This window comes from Molossus molossus, unplaced genomic scaffold (assembly GCF_014108415.1).
Source record: "Molossus molossus isolate mMolMol1 unplaced genomic scaffold, mMolMol1.p scaffold_m16_p_2, whole genome shotgun sequence".
In the NCBI taxonomy this organism is placed as follows: Eukaryota; Metazoa; Chordata; class Mammalia; order Chiroptera; family Molossidae; genus Molossus; species Molossus molossus.
Genome location: NW_023425355.1, coordinates 8,568,208 through 8,588,133, shown reverse-complemented (window position 1 = coordinate 8,588,133; position 19,926 = coordinate 8,568,208). Strand labels below are relative to the sequence as shown.

At 40.6% G+C, this 19,926-nt stretch overlaps 2 protein-coding genes across 3 annotated transcripts in view; both read right to left on the bottom strand.

Annotated features, from left to right (window-relative positions):
* The window catches only part of ATP7A (ATPase copper transporting alpha), a 98,444-nt gene extending 91,619 nt beyond the window's left edge, over positions 1-6,825 (bottom strand). For both annotated transcript variants that reach the window (XM_036270762.1, XM_036270763.1), the window contains exon 1: positions 6,720-6,825. The gene's annotated coding sequence lies outside the window, so the exon portion shown is untranslated. The remainder of the gene's footprint in view (positions 1-6,719) is intronic.
* Positions 6,826-12,779: 5,954 nt separating this feature from the next.
* On the bottom strand, positions 12,780-18,328 carry LOC118635961 (cytochrome c oxidase subunit 7B, mitochondrial). Its single transcript, XM_036271034.1, has 3 exons — positions 18,185-18,328; positions 14,527-14,651; positions 12,780-12,981 (listed from the first exon to the last, which is right to left on the bottom strand). The coding sequence occupies exons 1-3, from the start codon at positions 18,222-18,224 to the stop codon at positions 12,907-12,909; spliced, it is 240 nt and encodes a 79-aa protein (XP_036126927.1). The 5' UTR covers positions 18,225-18,328; the 3' UTR covers positions 12,780-12,906.
* Between the last annotated feature and the right edge of the window lie 1,598 nt (positions 18,329-19,926).

The window sequence follows — 19,926 nt, the reverse complement described above, 5'->3', positions numbered from 1 at the left end:
TCACACTACTTGTCTGCAAATGCCACAAAAGCAGGACCATTATCTGCTGTGTTCACTATTATATCCTCAGGCCATTACACATGGTAGCTACTAAAATAATTGTTGAGTGAGTAAATGAACCCAAGCCCCACCTCCTCCATGAAAAACATGTCAAATACTTGTACCCGCTTTCTTTTTCAATTCTGAATACTTTTGGAATAAGCATCACAGTTTAGCACCTAATTTCTCTGTAATTGTTTAGTATTAGACTTCTTTCTCTGGCTAGACACTGGAGAATATGCCTTATGCTCCTCTGCACACCACACAGGACCGATGTAAACACTAGATATACAAGAACATAATAAGCCTTTATTAATTGGAGTGCTGATGTGATTGAATATAAAAATTCAATGTGCACACAACTTTGTAAAAATGCAGCTATTTTGAAGAGTAGGTTAGACATGAATAAAGCCTTTTCAATTGCCAACATTTTATATTTCAGAAATTATTCAGTAAAAGTATGGTTCAGCATTGGGTTATTAGAGAAATAATCTAGAAAATCTCAATAGCCCAGAGTCTGTGACTCACTAATTCTACAAGCAGATTGGTACAGAAGTAGAATGAGTAAGTACATCAGGGTGATATGACTTGCTAGCTCTCATAACAAGTTTTGAAATACCACGTCAGCATACTGTAGGTATATTGTAGGCTATTGTGCCCTCCCAATCTGAGTTTTCCATTTTCTATAGTGTAATGTAGAAATTAAATATTGTGCCCTGGCCAGTTTAACTCAGTGGTTAGAGCATCAATCTGAGGACTGGAAAGTCCCAGGTTCGGTTCCCGCTAAGGGCATGTACCTTGGTCGCAGTTTGTCCCCGGCCCCAATTAGGGTTGTGTGGGTGGCAACCAATCGATGTGTCTCTCTCACATCGATGTTTCTCTCTCTCTCTTCCCCCCTCTCCCTCCTGCTCTGTCTGAAAATAAATGCCAAAAAAAAATGTCCTCAGGTGAGGATAAAAAAAATAAATAAATATTGCTTGCAGGGTGTAGTCTACTAAGTAGTACAGCAAAACTATAATTTAAAATTTTATTATACAGGTTGCTAAAACTACATTTACAGTAAATAATGTATTAAAAGAATAATAGTAACTAAATTTTGTGTGTTTACTATCTGCCAGGTACTGCTTTTAGGGCTTTACACGTATTAATTCACTGACAATCCTAAGAATCAGGTACTGTTATTGCCCCCATTTCAGAAATTTGGAGGAACTGAGGCCAAAAAAAAAAGTAAGAAATCTGTCTAGGGTCATACAAGTAGTAAGCAGAGGAGCTGGATGGGATTCCAACCCAGGCAGTCTGGTGCCATAGACCCCATTCTTTAATCCTGTTACAGTGCCTCTCCAAATCAGCACTTCAGAGTACAGTGCTGAAGTTAAGATGTTTTGAAGTTACCAAGAGACTATCCAGTAGTCCAGAAAAATGTACCCAACAATGGTCCCATTTATGCTTATCAACTTCTACTGCATGATCTCTTAGTACAGTTTAAATTGAAAACATTATTATAAATATCAAAGTCTAATCAAGTTCAAAGATGTGTTTCTTGTAAAGATGATAAAACACACATAAACCATTTATTTTCCCAGGACCTGAGAATATTTTTCCACTGATTTTTTAGATAGAGTGGAATGAAGGGAGGGAGGGAGGGAGGGAGGGGAGGAGAGAGAGAGAGAGAGAGAGAGAGAGAGAGAAACACATTGAGTGGTTGCCTCCCACAGGGCCCCAACCAGGGCCAGGGATGGAATCTGCAACCCAGATACATGCCCTTGACCAGGAATTGAACCCAAGACCCTTCTGTCCCAGGGCCGACACTCTAACCACTGAGCCGAGCTGCCCATGGCTGGATTCTTACTTTTGAACTTCGTTTGAAACTACTGAGGAAATTCTGAGCTACCAATATTTTAACTTTTTTTGTTGTTGTTGATATTTTGTTCAGATAGAGTGGGAGGGGGAGAGAGAGAGAGAGAGAGAAACATCGATGTGAAGGGGACACATCGAGTGGCTGCCACCCACACAACCAACCAGGGCCGGTGACAAACTGCAACCGAGGTACGTGCCCTTAGCGGGAACCGAACCCAGGTCTCTCCGGACCACAGGCTGACGCTCTAACCGCTTAGCCAAACCGGCCAGGGCCAATATTTTAACTTTTAATTGTCCACTCAATTTGTTCATTTGTACTTTCAAAGATGATAAATGGGCATTTTTCTCTCTCTCTCTTTTTTTTTTTTTTGGTACATGCCCCTAGCAGGAACCGAACCCGGGACTCTCTGGTCCGCAGGCCAACGCTCCAACTGCTGAGCCAAACCGGCCAGGGCCAGATACCTTCTTTTTTTTGCTCCCATTGTAAGTGCAAAAATCAAAAAGGAAATTGTACTTGGAACGCTTTAACAACTGAGCTCTCTAACTTTTTGTTAGTTCAAGGATCAAGTCTTAAGCATCCTCATGAAAGCAGAGGTCAACTACAAATTTATCCAAAATAGCCCTGAGAATTATTTTTTAGAATTCCACTGTGGAATTATTTCTCTCTGTTCTTATATCCTTGTTGACAGCTTTTCAGATCTTAACAGAAGCCCTCTTAGTGCTCTCCTCTCATGAGTGGCAGGTAGCCTGCTTCAGGTGAACACTCAAGAGGGCAGAAACCATTTTCTTCACAATTCCAAGAAGCATACAGTGTTCTGAAAACTCTCAGTGGAGGCAGGGGAAGGAAATACTTCCAATATTATTCCTTCTCAATCTGCTTTTGTTGGGACATCAAATGCACAAGCAGGATCAGCATCAGTTAAAACAGCATTAAAAAAAAAAGGTTAGCCCTGGCCAGTTTGGCTCAGCGGTTAGAGCGTCGGCCTGCAGTCCGGAGAGACCCGGGTTCGGTTCCCGCTAAGGGCACGTACTTCGGTTGCAGTTTGTCCCCGGCCCTGGTTGGTCATGCGGGTGGCAGCCACTCAATGTGTCCCTTCACGTCGATGTTTCTTTCTCTCTCTCCCTTCCTCTCTCTCCCTCCCACTCCATCTGTACAAAAAATGGAAAAAAAAAAGGTTAATTTTTTTTCTTTATTGATTTCAGAGAGAGGAGAAGGGAGAGGGAGAAAGGGAGGGAGAGAGAGAGAGAGAGAAACATTGATGAGAGAGAACATGGACCGGCCACCTCCTGCATGCCCCACCACTGGGGATCGGGCCCACAACTGGGAACCAAACCAGCCACCTCTTGGTGCATGGGTCGACCCTCAACCACTGAGACACACCAGCTGGCAAATACTTTACTTTTTACAAACAAAATTGACTAGACCCTGGCCGGTTTGGTTCAGCGGTAGAGTCGACCCGTGGGCCAGAGAGTCTCAGGTTCAATTCCGGACAAGGGCACGTACCTCGGTTGAAGTTCGTCCTGGCCATGGTGGGGGTCATGCAGGAGGCAACCAATGGATGTGTCCCTCTCACATCGATGTTTCTCTCTCTCCCTTTCTCTCCCTCTCTCTCTACCTGAAGATAAATAGAAAAATATCCTCGGGTGAGGATTAAAAAAAAAATTGCCCTGGCTGGTTTGGCTCAGCAGTTAGAGCATCAACCTGCAGTCCAGAGAGACCGGGATTCGGTTCCCGCTAAGGGCACATACCTTGGATGCAGTTTGTCCCCGGCCCTTGCTGGGTTGTGTGGGTGGCGGCCACTTGGTGTGTCCCTTTCACGTCAATGTTTCTCTCTCTCTCTCTTTCCTGCTCTATCTGAACAAAAAATGGAAAAATATCCTCGGGTGAGGATAAAAAAAAAAAATCAACTAAAGTAAATGGCCAGACTAAAACAATTTCATTAAGATGTGAAATAACCCATTTATTTCAATCAGTAAATTGTTAAAATGCACTTCTGATTATAGGTTTGGAAAACTGTAATTCTACACTAGAGAATTATAAAATAAAAATAGGTTAAAAAATTAAATCCTTGAGCCATAGCTGTATAATTCTAAATGTAGACAGAAAACATGAGACAAAGTGCAACTAATTGGCTCAAAATGAGGATATTTTATAGTTTCCTTCAAGAAAGAAGGATCTGTGAAAAATGATGGAACCTACCAATATTCCACACATTTGAGCCCACAAGGATGAGGACATCACTTAAATTTTCTAACAGTGCTGGAGAAACTAGGGACATATTTATGAAACCAGAAACGTCCTACCCTTTCACTTACTGACGCACATTCCCAAGGTATTGTGATACATTTCCTGCCATGTTATCTCAGCAAGTAAGTTATACCACATTAAATCAACATGAAGACAAATTTATAAGTGAAAAATGTGATTGCTGGGATGGTAAATTGAAATGAATAGACCTGACTGTTGCCTGCCTCCCCCCTCCCTGTCCCCATCTTGATTTATGTCCTAAGAAAGATCACTGTTCAAAAATCAAATTCTGTGAAACATTTAAATGCTCTACCACCCTTTAAAAAAGATGAGTAAAGGAAATTTTGAGGCAAAACTCCCAAATATTATTCTCATTTATGTCACTGCCTGTATCACCTTAGTCAAATCACTTCTCAAAATTTTTATTTTACCAACTGGAAAATGAAGATTATCTTCACTCATTGGGATGTCAAAAGTATTGATTAAAGTCTGCCAAGTATATATACATATACACACAGTTATAACAAGGATTTATAAAAAGAAATGTATTGCTTAGAGCACCAAGAGAAGTAAAAGTTGTAGTGTGTTAGTCTGGGTTATTTTTGCTTGCTCTCTGGCTCTAGTTTTCAAACAAATTTTACTGCTTATGCATGTACTTTTAAAAGAAAAACAACCTTCTGCATTACAGACCAGAGATGTTAACCTGTTCTCTGGAGGGATCACTGGTTTAAGCTAACACTGCCTAAAGGCCACAAATTGAGGTCTTTTTTTAAGACTATAATTTGAAAAGAATAATTTCTATCAGGTTAAGAAGACCAGTAGAGAAATCAGTTTGGAGGAGAAAAGGAAATGCACAAATTTCTTGGGGAAAACCTGGAACAGCTTCTGGCTTTAGTCAATGTTGTTATTCATTGCCAGCAATTTAGAAAATGATTCCAAATTATATTTTATACACAACACTCTATCAAAATTAAAGTATCTATAACAAGCTTCACTTTTTTCTCTTTTAGATTTGAGTTTTCATCAGAAATAAATATACTACACTAACACTTTTTTTGTCATTGCATGTATTTTTTCTATATATAAGCTTTTTTATGGAGTAAATGTTTAATGTTATCAGGAGTAGAGAATCTCACCAATACAGAAGAAAAAAAAATAAAATAAATAAAAAGTGGATATATTACAAGGTGGAATTGTGGGTGGTTTGTATTTGTTTTTATTTTTCAATTACAGTTGTCTTTCTACTCCACCATCTTGACTGGAAGTACAAAAGGTTTTTTATTGGCTGCAGGGTAGTTGGATATGGTTGTAAGCTTACCAGTTTTGTATCATAATTTTTTTCTTTTAACCAGTAAAATCTTAGAAGATGTGGCTGTATTAGAAATAGGGATGTTGACGTACAGTGTGTTGCTGGATGTCCTGCATCTTTCTAGCCCCCCAAGCCTTTGCCTACATTATTTTCTCTACTTGGCCTGCCCTCCCCTACAGAGCTAAATTTAATCCATTTTCAAGGCCTAATTCAAGTGCTGCTTTCCCTGTACTCTCATAATACTTTCTGTTTCTCATATATGCTACTGAGATTTAAAGGGAGTATCAGTCTTTCCTACTACATTGTGAGACCCTCCAGTACAAAAAAAACCCCCTCATGTCATGACTAGACATAAGAAAGTTTGAAAGATAAAAATAAAATCTCAACCAATGTCAGCCCAATAAATGTAATTTAAAAAATACATTCTGTAAAAAAATGTCTGTTCAAAATGTCCTTAGAAAGGATGAGATAAGCAGCCTAGTTAGTCAATCAGTGGGAGTGCTAGAACCCATTGTCTTCATAACTGAACTGAACTACTTGAATGCAAACTCTTTTGAGGTCAGTGACTCTGGCCTATTTCTTGTGTATGCACCCTACCACTACCCACACCTCAATATCACCTAATTCAATGTTCTGCACACACTCTCAGTACAAAGCCATATTCTTGTAGATGAAGAAGCTGTAATTAAAACAAAGATGAGATGCTGAAAAATATTTACTTGTGAAACAATAAGAGTTGTCGGTGATGAAGATAATGACTCCTTCTACAACAAAAAGTGACAGAAAGATGCCACAGGGTGCGACAAGGGTGGCGAGTAACTTTACTGGGAAGGGGACAGAATGAACAAAATGGAATGGGAAAAAGAGTGCTATCTCAGTTTAGCTTATGTTCCCAAGCGACACAAGAAGCAAAATAATTTTCTATATTATTTCATTGATGATGATCAGTGTCTGTGATTTCCAATACCGGGCACAGATCTGCTGGTACGTTCAATTCATTAATTAAGATAGGCCACGGACGATCAGGACACTACCCCAGCAGGGTACGGGAACTGCCACAGGTCAGGACCTCATTTCCCCGTCTCCCCTCTCAGTGAGGAGAAGTAAAGCAGGAGCGCGGTGAATACCGGAGTTGTGAGGAAGTGAGAGTTTGGAGACTGCCCCGGATTAAGATGACCTTCTTGCCACACTCGGTAGAACAGACTGACAGACAGAACACCCCTCCACCAGTAAGAGGGGACGACGGGAAGCTGATACTGGACTTACCTGGTTTTTGTCCTACGGTTAAACCTCGGGAGCTACGTAGCCCGTGACGGCAACAAATCCACGCGCGGAGGCTACTCTCTCACACGGCGGGAGAAGTCATAGTAGCGGCGGTGGCTGCGGCTGTGGTGGCGGCTGTGGTGGCGGCGGCGGCGGCAGCGGCGGCGGCGGCAACTCCTCCTCCAGCCACTTCTCTTCCTCCACCCCCTGCTGCCCGCCAGCCGCCTTCCCCCCTCCTCCTCTCCCTCCCCCCACTTCCGGGTGATGCCCAGGCCGGAAGCTGGGCGGGCGAGGCGGGGAGAGGGACGCGTCACGTGACGGGGACCGCGCGGAGCCGTCCAGCTTCCTGGTCCCCTGCTGCCCCCTGGCTGACACGCAGCCTGGGAGGAGGTCTGTTCGGTGCTGCTCAGCGCCTCCTTCCTCCTTCAACGAAATCAAAACAGCAAAATCCCACCCAAACTTCTGTCCTCCGTAGTTTCCTAAGCTCCAGTGAAGAAGTGATGAGGTCCTTGTAAATCGCCTTCCGAACAGGGCAGCCCTTCCGAGCACGAAATTCACGTGCTTCTCGGACTGTGTAGCCGAACTCCAGATGTGAACGCGAGAACCAGGATTTGCTCTCATCTCTCCACTGAAAATTGATTTCCAAAAGTTTCTCATTCATCATGTATATGTGTATATGTATGTGTGTGTGTGTGTGTGTGTGCTTTTAAATTCATAATCTTTATGTGTGTGTTGGAGTTAGGACAGGGATCTCACCTCACACTACCTTCACATGACCATTCCAAGCTCTGAATCACTTCCACATTTATTCTTTCATTTGTCCAGCATTTAAAAACCTAGAAGATTCCAAGGATGCAAAAATATTACAGTATAGCCCTGGCCGGTTTGGCTGAGCGGTTAGAGCGTCGGCCTGCGGTCCTGAGAGACCCGGGTTCTGTTCCCGCTAAGGGCGCGTACCTGGGTTGCAGTTTGTCCCCGGCCCTGGTCGGTTGTGCGGGTGGCAGCCACTCGATGTGTTCCTTTCGCATCGATGTTTCTCTCTCTCTCTCTGTTCCTCTCTCTCCCTCCCACTCTATCTGTACAAAAAATGGAAAAATATCCTCGGGTGAGGATAAAAAAATATATATATATATATTGCAGTATATATCAATCACCATGAGTTTTAGATAGAAATGAGATGCATAAAATGTAGCCATACAATGCAATAAGTAAATGGTACAGAAATTGAGAAAAATTATTTTATTCCTGTTTTCCCCTTTGACTTATTAAAAAGCAGCAAAATCCTAGGATCTTTAAAACGATGAACATTAACAGTGAGAGGGTGAAGCTCCATCTCACTAATTTCAGATAGAGATATGGTCTTTTAATACTGCGTTTCATTAAATATCTGTCATAAGATGTAGGGGGAAACTAATCACAAGATTACTTATATTTTCAACTGGAACCATTTGAACCCAGTTCCCATGAAAAGAGTATTGAGTCTGATAATGTTGTGGAACTCAAAATAGTACATAAACTACATATATTAAACACATTAATTAATATTTGTAAAAGCTTACAAAAGTGTCTGACACACAATAAGTATTTATAAATATTAAATAAAATAATTTCCATCCTATGTTGTCAAATCCTATTAAGTTTTGATAGACAATACTTAAAACTGCCCACAGATCTAAATTATAGGCCTGCAATTAATTATCTCAGAAGGAATTATTTCTCCTCCCTCAACACTTATCCCCATAAATAACAAAAATAGCTTCAAAACCCCTTACCCTCCTGGGCAGGAAGTTGTAGTTCTCAATCAATGTGCACGATTAAGATACATATTCAGCCCCAATTTTAAAATCTTAAAAATACATCACATGAAATTAAGGTGGTTTTTAAGTGGGCTTCCATTTATTAGCAAGTTAGTTTTGAACTACAATATTAACACTGTTGAGTTTTCAAAGAAATTTTCTTAAAGGCAGAAAACCAGGTTTATCCTCTGATAATCTTCATCAGAAAATATCAAATCTACTACCTCTCTAGTTTTTATATTAAGTTTATCATTATAAACTGCAAAATCCTCTACTATGTATATCCCTAGTCACCAGGCCATTCACTCATTCTAAATTGTGTCATGTCTCACCCTGGCCAGTGTGGCTGGTTGGAGCGTCTTCCCCTACACCAGAAGGAGCAGGTTCTCCCGGTCAGGGCACATACCGAGTTTCCGGTTTGATCCCCTGTCCCGGCGCCACAGGAGGCAACCTATTGATGTTTCTCTCTCTCCCTTCCTCGCTCAAAAATCTATTAAAAAAAAAAAAAACTTGCCCAGCCGGTTTAGGTAGGTCAGTGGTTGAGCATCAACCCATGCACCAGCAGGTCACCTGTTCAATTCCCTGTCAGGGCACATGCTCAGGTTGTGGGCCCAATCCCCAGTCGGGGGCATGCAGGAGGCCGCCAATGTTCTCTCTCATCAATGCTTCTATCTCTCTCTCCCTATCCCTTCCTCTCTCCCTAAAAATCAATAAAGAAAAGTTTTAATAAAACATGTCAGTCTCTAATTGCATCAACCTTAATCTTCCTTCTAATGTACAAGCTTATTACAATTTTTTATGATTACAATATTATTCTAACAGCTATCAAACAGAATGGAATGTTTCCAGGAAGTAATCAGGTTTTCTGGGTTTAAACAGTTAGTAGGTGCCCCCGAAATGCTTACAAAGTGGTATTAATATCTCCAATAAAATAGTCACAAGGATGAGAATTCAATATCTATGCCTCTGTAACAACCTTGATACATAATTCTAAATAATAATTTTAAAAAACAGAACACACCCCCTAAAATAATTGTTTTAGGGTGAAATTAAGAATGGGATTCATGATGTTCACCCTAATTTTAAAAAATACTTGATAGTCTTTCAATAAATAACATTTAATGAGCCCTGGCCGGTTTGGCTCAGCAGTTAGAGCATCGGCCCACGGACGAAAGAGTCTCAGGTTCAATTCCGGTCAAGGGCATGTACATTCATTGTGATTTGTCCCCAGCCCTGGTCAGTTCGTGCGGGAGGCAACCAGTTGATGTGGCTCTATCACATCAATGTTTCTCTCTGTCCCTCCCACTCTATCTGATGATAAATAAAAATATATCTTGGGTGAGGAATAAAAAAAAATTGGCAACAAGCCTGGCCAGTGTGGCTCAGTAAATTGAGCATTAACCCATGGACTGAGAGGTCTGCTTTTGATTCCCTGTCAGGGCACAAGCCCCGATTTCGGGCTTGATCCCCAGTAGGGGGCGTATAGGAGGCAGCCGATTGATGTTTCTCACATGGATACTTCTCTCTCTTCCTCTCTCTCTAAAAAAATGAGTAAAAACATATTTTTTTTAAAATTGGCAATGATTCTAGGCAGTTGCTGCTAGAGCTTGCCCACCCTCTACGTCCCTGAGGGTGTATTATTTCCCTTTGCTCCAATATATCTTACCACTACATTAAAAAAAAATTTAATAAATAATAATTGGCAATGCTTCTAAAGTAAATCACTTACCTAAATTCTTCAGTTTGTTTTTTCAAACACAGTTAACATTCAATATTATTCTGTACCAGCTTCAGATGTACAGCAAAGTGGCCAGAAAATCATGCACCTTACAGAGAGCTCCCCCACTGTCCTAAGTACCCACCTGGCCTCATACAGAATTATCATGACATTATTAACTATATTCCCCACACCATAATCTACAACCTCGTGACTATTCTGTAACTAACAATTTGTACTGCTTAATTTCTTCACCTCTTTCACCCAGCCCCCAAAACACTCTTCCCTCTGACCACTGTCAGTCTGTTCTCTGTATCTGAGTGTTTCTATTTTTATTTGCTCATTAGAATCCACATATAAGTGAAATCATATCGTATTTATCTTTCTCTGACTTATTTCACTTAGCATAATACCCTCTCAGTCCACCCATGCTATCACAAAAAGATCCCTTTTTTTTCAGCCGAGTAGTCTTTTGTTGTATATATATATATATATGAACTTTTTTTTTTTTTTTTTTTTATCCTCACCCGAGGACATTTTTCCATTTTTTGTTCAGGTAGAGTGGGAGGGAGAGAGAGGAACAGAGAGAGAGAAACATCGATGTGAAAGGAACACATCAAGTGGCTGCCACCCGCACAACCCAACCAGGGCCGGGGACAAACTGCAACCGAGGTACGTGCCCTTAGCGGGAACCGAACCCGGGTCTCTCAGGACCGCAGGCCGACGCTCTAACCGCTGAGCCAAACCGGCCAGGGCTGAACTTTTTTTTTTATCCTCACCCAAGGACATTTTTCGATATTTTTTTCAGATAGAGTGGGAGGGGGGAGGGAGGGAGGGAGAGAGAGAGAGAGAGAAACATCTACATGAAAGCGAGTGGTTGCCACCCACACGACCCAACCAGGGCTGGGGACAAACTGCAACCGAGGTATGTGCCCTTAGCGGGAACCGAACCCAGGTCTCTCCGACCGCAGGCCGATGCTCTAACCTAACTGCTGAGCCAAACTGGCCAGGGCCAGACAACATCTTTATTCACTCATCTGATGAACACTTTGGTTGCTTCTATATCTTGGCTATTGTAAATAATGCTGCAATGAACATAGGGGTGCATATATTCCTTCGAATTAGTGTTTCGGGTTTCTTTGGATATATTCCCAGAAGTGGAATTGCTGGTTCATAAGGCAGTTCCATTTTTAATTTTTCACTATTTTTCAGAGCGGTTGCACAAATCTGCATACCCAACAGTGTACTAGAGATAACGTATTATAGAATTGTACCCCTGAAACCTATATAATTTTATTAACCAGTCACCCCAATAAAGTCAATAAAATTTTTAAAAAACAGTGCACTAGAGTTCCCTTTTCTCCATATCTTCACCACTTGTTGATTTAATGATAGCCATTCTGACAGGTGAGAAGTGGTATCTCATTGCGGTTTTAATCTGCTTTTCTCTGATGATTAGTAACATTGAGCATCTTTTCATCTATTGGCCATCTGCATGTCCTCTTTGGAGAATTGTCTATTCAGGTGCTTTGTCCATTTTAAGTATGTTTTTATTGATATTTTTAGAGAGAAAGGGAATGAGAGATAGAAACATCGATTGACTGCCTCCCACACACCCCTCACTGGGGATCATGCCAACAACCTGGGCACGTGCCCTGACAGGGAATCAAACCAGGACCTCCCAGACCATGGGATGAAGCTCAATCCACTGAGCCACTGAACCACACTGGCAGGGCCCTTTGCCCATTACTTAATGGGATTGTTTGCTTTTTTGATGCTGAGTTGTATGTTTTTTGTTTTTGTTTTGCTGTTAATCCTCACCTGAGGATATTTTTCCACTGATTTTTAGATAAAGTGGATGGGGGGTGGGTGGGGTGAGAAACATCAACGTGAGAAAGACAAATCGATTGGTTGCCTCCCACACCACCCTGACTGGGAGGTAGGAAGTAGTAGGCATAACCAAGATCTAGACATCAATTTTTAGCTCAAAGATGACCTAAAATAACTCTGTGAGCCCTTATTCATGACCTATAATTTCAATCTACTATAAAGTCGATTTCCAGGTGATAGCCAAATTTTCCTTTTACACTACCTCATATAGAAAAGCCATTTAAGAAGTTGTATAGCCCTGGCCGGTTTGGCTCAGCGGTTAGAGCGTCGGCCTGCGGTACAGAGAGACCCGGGTTCGGTTCCCGCTAAGGGCATATATCTCGGTTGCAGTTTGTCCCCGGCCCTGGTTGGGTCGTGTGGGTGGCAGCCACTCGATGTGTCGCTTTCACGTCGATGTTTCTCTCTCTCTCTCTTCCTCTCTCTCCCTCCCACTCTGTCTGAAAAATAAATAAAGAAAAAAAAAAAAAAAAGAAGTTGTATAGCCCTGACTGGTTTGGCTCAGCGGTTGGAGCATTAGCCTGCAGACCAGAGTCCCGGGTTTGGTTCCCACTAGGGGCATGTACAAAAAAAAAGAAGTTGTATAGCATTTTGATTTTATTAACACAACAGTTAAATAAATGAAGTGATCAAGCTTGCTTTCATTCACAAAACAAACAAACCTACAAGTTTCAAATGTATTTTATTTCTCTAATCATGCCATATTTTAATGGGTACACAGTGCTTTCACTTGGCATCAATGATGAGTTGGTTTTGAAACAATTCTTTATTACACCATCTGGGATGATTACTAATCTCTCCATTCCTTTGGGGTGACTCTGCCAACTGGCGACAGGTTCCACTCTATTCCAATCTGCGTTGCTGTCTGTAAAAATTAAAATGCTGTCAGTTCTACATGTTTAAACCAGAAACCATTCTCCCTTAGAAACTATTTCTTAAAAGTGACAAAGGTATTCTGCTCTGTAGGTTAAAAACAAATAGAAACTCATTGGGATAGACTGCCCTCCATGTAGGCAAATCTAATTGCTACTAATTCTCTAGACTCACGCCATGTTGTTCAATAGAACTTCCTCATATGAAGGAAATGTTCTGTATCAGCACTGGCCAATAAATACAGTAACCACTAGCCACATAGGTTATTAAAATGTGGCTAGTATGACTAAGGAACTGAATTTTTCATTTTATTTAATTAACTCAAGTTTAGAGTTCACATTTTATACTACTTCATCAAAATGTTGCTTCACTCAACCACAACTACCTAAATACCACCAAATAGCACTTTTGTAATATCCCTTCATGAAGGAGCACTTTACCTTTTGAAGTCCCCGATAAGACATTTGTTCAACATCTGTTTCTTCTAATAAAGCACACACACACTTATTTTAATAGTATATCTAATTTCAGGAAGATCAAACAAGAATAAAAAAGGCCTATTATATTAAAGTATCTTTGTTTATTAAGGCAAGGGTTGAGTTATGTCTTTTAAAATAAACTTATATTGCCCAGCCGGTGTGGCTCATTTGGTTGAGCAGCATCCCATGCACCAAGAGGTCAGAGATTGATTCCCAGTCAGGGTACATGCCCAGATTTTGAACTCGATCCCCAGCAGGGAGTATGCAGGAGGCAGCCAATTGATGTTTCTATGTCTCCCTTTCTCTCTAAAAAATCAATTAAAAAATAAAAACAAAAAGAGATTAACTTATCTATTATAACTTCAAAACTTCTACTTTTTTGTTGTTAATCCTCACCTGAGGATACTTTTCCATTGATTTTTAAATAGACTAGGAGGGAGGGAGAGAGAAATCTCTCGGTTGATAGCTTCCCACACATTGGGCCAACGTTCTGACCGTTGAGCCAAACTGGCCAGGGCAACATACAACCCTTTTAAAACAGCTATACAGCTCTGGCCAGTTTGGCTCAACGGTCAGAGCATCGGCCCGCGGTCCAGAGAGACCCGGGTTCGGTACCCGCTAAGGGCACATACCGTGGTTGTGGTTTGTCCCCGGTCCTGGTTGGGTCGTGCATGTAGGAGGCAGTTACTCGATGTGTCCCTTTCACATCGATGTTTCTCTCCCTCCCTCCCTCCCTCCCACTCTATCTGAACAAAAAATGGAAAAATGCCCTCGGGCGAGGATAAAAAACAAACAAACATAAAACAGCTATACAACACAGAAAGGGCTGCCTTGTGATCCAGTAAGCAAGTTGTTACTGGAAATGTTAAGAACAGATGATAGGTGAATGCTAAATATTGAGAAAGAAATTCCTGCCCCGATGGGTAACTACATTAGAAAATCTCTAAGGTCCCTCCCTTACTAGAAATGCACACTACTCTGTGAATATAGTATGAATACATGAGCTAAATGTGAATGAAAAACATTTAAACCAGAAATTATCAATCAATAGTACTTACATATGCCCAGGCAGCAATACAGAAAGTGGCTCCACTAGCTAATACAAGATTACCATATTTGTCATGGAAGTCGGGTGCCTGTTTCTGGTGCATCTGCCTTGACATTTTTTGCTGAATGCTTCGAACTTAAAGAAAAAAAAATATACAGAAGCATATCTATGAATTATTAGGAAAAAGAACGTATGCAATTGATATTGAAAACCAGGAAAGCCAAGAAGTTAACTCTCTAGTATTATACAATTCAATAAAATGTTAAAACATTATAGCTAAAAGTACCATACTCTGAAAGGCATAAAAAATAAGATGAACTGACAGATGGATAGATATGTGACAAAACAAATATAGTAAAACGTTAATTGTAGAATCTATGTTGTGGGTATGTGGATGTTCATCAAACAATTGTTCCGACATTTCTGTATGTCTGAAAGTTTTCTAAGTAAAACATTGGAGGGAGTGTGGGTGCTGGACGAACGTGGGCAGGGGAGGGGAAATGGGGGAATATATGTAATAATGCCAACAATAAAAGTATAGTAAAAAAATGTAATTGATTGCTCAAAAAAAAAAGTTGGGGTAAAAACAAAGAACAGGTGATATCAATAACACTCTTTACATGTTGGTATTGGTATCACGTCTGGAACTTAGCTCCTATTCATTAATTTGAATATTTATGACTTAAATTTTAACTAAAGTTAATTCAGCAGTGGTCAACAACATACAACATAGAAGGGTAAATAAACTAAAAAAGAACTTCAAATTAAAGCACACTAAATGTTCATGACCTTAAAATTGCAAAAAAAGAAAAAACTCCAAAAATGAATCTTGATTTTTAAAATAATTAGTCACCGTGTTAAAGGGAATGGGGTAAATGAAAATGTGTGGCACAGACCCTGTCCTCAGGTAACTTCCAGTCTAGAGGAGGATATTAGGCATGTAGATACAAATCACTATAATACAAGGAAGTAGGATGTTAGCTAAGCACTTTCAACAGCAGGTTGGATTTGGTTATATAGATGTGGGAAAGGGGAATCTGATAAAAGGCAGACAGAAAAGCCCAGTGTACTAGAAAATGAACTACATTTGGCTAAAGGATGAGGTGTATAGACAAGCAATGGGAGTAAAGCTAAAAAATCATGGAGGAGCCCTGGCCGGTTTTGCTCAGCGGTTAGAGCGTCGGCTTGTGGTCCAGAGAGACCCGGGTTCGGTTCCCGCTAAGAGCACGTGCCTCGGTTGCGGTTTTTCCCCGGCCCTGGTTGGTCCTGCGGGTGGCAGCCACTCGATGTGTCCCTTTTGCATCGATGTTTCTCTCTCTCTTCCTCTCTCTCCCTCCCACTCTATCTGAACAAAAAATGGAAAAATGTCCTCGGATGAGGATAAAAAAAAAAAAAAATCATGGAGGACCCAACCGGTGTGGCTCAGAGATTGAACACCCATGCACCATGAGGTCACCGGTTCGATTCCCGGTCAGGGAACATGTCCCGGTTGAGGGCCTGGTCCCCAGTGGGGGGCATGCAGAAAGCGGCCAATCGATGTTCTCTCTCATCGATGTCTCTCTCTCTCTCTCCCTCTCCCTTCCTCTCTCTCTAAAAATCAATAAAGAAAAATAATCATGGAGGGCCAATGTTTTGGTTGAGGTAAAGGTTTTCGAGCAGAATTACACATTCAAACTTTGCTTTTACTGTTATTTTAGTAGAAATACTTTTCAAACCGACTCTGGAGGGCTTGGGAAAGAGCCAAGACTGCAAAATGCATATCCCCAGCTGGTTTTAAATTCCTCTCCAATCTAAGTGGCAGGTGCTTATTGTTTTAAACCCTCAAAAGGTACTTATGTGCTAATAGAAAGTATATTAAAGAAACAGCAATCTTTCCCGGCCAGTGTGGCTCAGTGGACTGAGCGCTGTCCCATGGACAGAAAGGTCCTGGTTTGATTCTAGTCAGGGCACATGCCCGGGTTGTAGGCTTGATCCCTGGGGGCAAGTGGGAGGCAGCTGACTGATGTTTCTCTCTCGCATCGATGTTTCTCTCTCTCTCTAAAAAGTCAATAAAAACATTTAAAAAAGAAACAGCAATCTTGACCATTTACTAGCACTTAAGAATATAATTGCTTCTGTATGATACTCTATATATATATATATATATATATATATATATATATTTTAATCCTCACCCTAGGATATTTTTTCATTTATCATCAGATAGAGGGGGGGGGGATAGAGAGAGAGAGAGAGAGAGAGAGAGAAACATCGATGTGATAGAGCCACATCGACTGGATGGCTCCCGAATGACCTGACCAGGGCCAGGGACAAACTGCAACCGAGGTATGTGGCCTTGGCCGGAAATCGAACCTGCCACTCATTGGTCTGAGGGCCGATGCTCTAACCACTGAGCCAAACCGGCCAGGGCTGTATGATACAATATGTTATTTCAGGATAGTTATTTGCCAATTAGTGGTTTCATCTCTTAACTGCCTTACGGTCTTTTTTTTTTTTCACCTTTACTAAAACATCGATGAGCAAATTTACAAACATTTCAAAATATGGTCTGCTCTAGAGCAGTTAAAAAGTGAGTTTGTGAATTCCATGTTGAAAAAAAACAAAAAAGCAAAACCCGTTTCCTAAGTTACAAGACCCTACCTGCTCAAAGGGCAAAGACATTAAGATTATCAAACAATTCTGCAACACCTCATGACCTCAACACTGATCACTCAAGTGAATTTCTTTAGATTTTTGTGACAAGAATTGGTTTACTTACCACCTATTAGTCATCTCACATAATCCTCAAGAACTTTATGAGGTAGGTTTTATTTACTAATCCCCTATTTTACAAAGGAGGAAAATGATGTTCAGCTTTTTACCCAATGTGAAAGAGATAAGAGATGGGTATTTTGGATTACCAAAAAAGTCAGGCGACTACTTTTTGTTCATTGTCAAAGCTGTTTGAGTGTTCAGAACACAGTCTAGTTATTCCTCCAACAGCTACATAAACTGAAAATAAAAAGACAGCTAAAAAAGGTAAATGATTGCTTAAGGTTACCTTTATTGTTTAAAAAAAAAAAAAACTCACTTTACTCAAGGTCACCTTCAGTGCAAATCAATCAAGGAAATGACTTTCCTTTCTCCAATCTAATGTATTCTAAATATGTAATGCTGGTCTCAAATCGTCCCTGTACACTCTTAACTTTTACATAAGAAATAATCCACAAATAACAAAAAGTGCGGGGTACCATTTAGCTTATCTCCCTGCGATGAAAAACCAGATGAAGAGCGAAATTTACAAGTTCCTTCCGTCATTGTTACAAGAATTGAAGAAAAGACTCTTCCATTTGTGGGGGAAATGTGCCCCCAAACTAAAATTAACGAAATTATTTAAGGAACAAGGTGTCCACCAAGAATGTTTTTCCCTGAAATCATAGGTTACTACTGAATAATTAAAAAGCAGGGCTAGGCTATGACTCCAGTAACAAAAGAGAGCTGTGAACCGCAAAGGGAACACGGGGTGATCAAGCTCATGCTAAGGGCATCTTCCCAGTTAGTTAGGGCGAGGCGGGAGACTAAGCATTTAGAGTTAGAAGGTCGGGATGCCGGCGGAAAAGGCAGGAGCGACCACGAGGACAAATGGATAAAAGGCCCTTGGAAATTATTTTATCACAATTTTTGCTCACCTGGGAGACGACTTAGCGCGTTTTTGGCCAATGGAAACATCGTGAAGCTGAAGACGGAACTGCAGCAACTGCAGCGGCTGGTTGTTGGAACTTCGCGTCAGGTACCCTTGCAAGGAACCCTGAAAAACAAAATGGCTTTCAGTAGGGCATTTTAATGAGATTTAATGAATTCTCGCGAGACCTGTGAAAACCTATAGAAATAGTAATCTCTTCAAAACACGGGAAGATAAAGGCCTTTTGGGAAATGTAGTTTCACGCTTTATAAATGACGTATTTACTGACGAATTACAGACAACCCCGCCCCCCCAACCTTGAAGACTGGTTTAGGGCCCAATAAAGGAGAGATGAGACTCTGATCTTGGGCTGAGTCAGCAAAGGAACCAGGTTCGAGATCGGTAGTGTTTCAGAAGCTTGAGCTTGTATCTCGCTCCACACTAATGTTCCTCCCAAACTTCCTTCATGTCTTTGATTTTTTTTTTTGTCTTCTATTACTACATGCTAAATCGTTTAACTTTTACTTTTGAAACAACCTCGAATTTAGAGAAAAGTTGCAAGAATAGTAAAAAGAATTCATAATATGTGGATAAATATGTGACGAAGCAAATTTAACAAAGTGTCGATTGCAGAAACATGGTCGGTGTTCAGAGTAAAATTCTTTCACTTTCTCTTTATGTTTGGATATTTTCATAATAAAACATTGATGGGGGAGAACCACTGTATACCCCTTACCAAGATACAAAACTTCTTAATATTTTACCACATGTGTTCTCTCTCCGTATTTTATACATGTATACGTGTGTGTGTATGTGTGTGTATTTGCTTTTTTTCTGAACCATTTGAGAATAATTTGCACGCACGGTGTGCTTTTACCCATTAATACATCAGGGTTCATTTCATAAGATTATGATATTCTTTTGCATAACCACAGTACAGTTATCAAATTCAGAAATTTTCATAATGATACAGTACAACCGGTATTCCAATTCCACCAGTTGTTCCAATGTTTCCACATAGAATTCAATCCAGGTCCTTGTATTGAATTTAGTTGTCATGTGTCTTTAGTCTCCTTTTACTTTTTCTCTCTCTCTCTTTTTTTTTTTTTTTTTTGTAGCTTTATTTCTGTGTGTTTTTTTTTTATTTAAATATTTTTTTTATTTTTAAATTATAGTTGACATACAGTATTATATTAGTTTCAGGTGTACACCCCATTGATAAAATTAAACAGTTCCTCGGCCTTTCTTTGTCTTTCATGACATTGATTTTTTTCTCACTACAGGTAAGTTTTATTCCTTCAGTTTTACATATGAAGTGAGGTAAAGAATCCTTAAATGATTCCTAAAAGATCAAACTTAGGCAATTCTAAGGGAAGGACTGGTAACTGAACTTCTGATGCCACACAGGTGTAAAATTCCATTCAAATTGTGTGTCTTTTTTTTTTTTTATCCTCACCCGAGGACATTTTTCCATTTTTCGTTCAGGTAGAGTGGGAGGGAGAGAGAGAAACATCGATGTGAAAGGAACACATTGAGTGGCTGCCACCCGCACGACCCAACCAGGGCCGGGGACAAACTGCAACCGAGGTACATGCCCTTAGCAGGAACCAAACCCGGGTCTCTATAGACCGCAGGCCGACGCTCTAACCGCTGAGCCAAACCGGCCAGGGCCAAATTGTGTGTCTTGATGTTTCCTCATAATTACATTCAGTTTACATGACTTCTGGTTGGAACATTACGTAACAGATG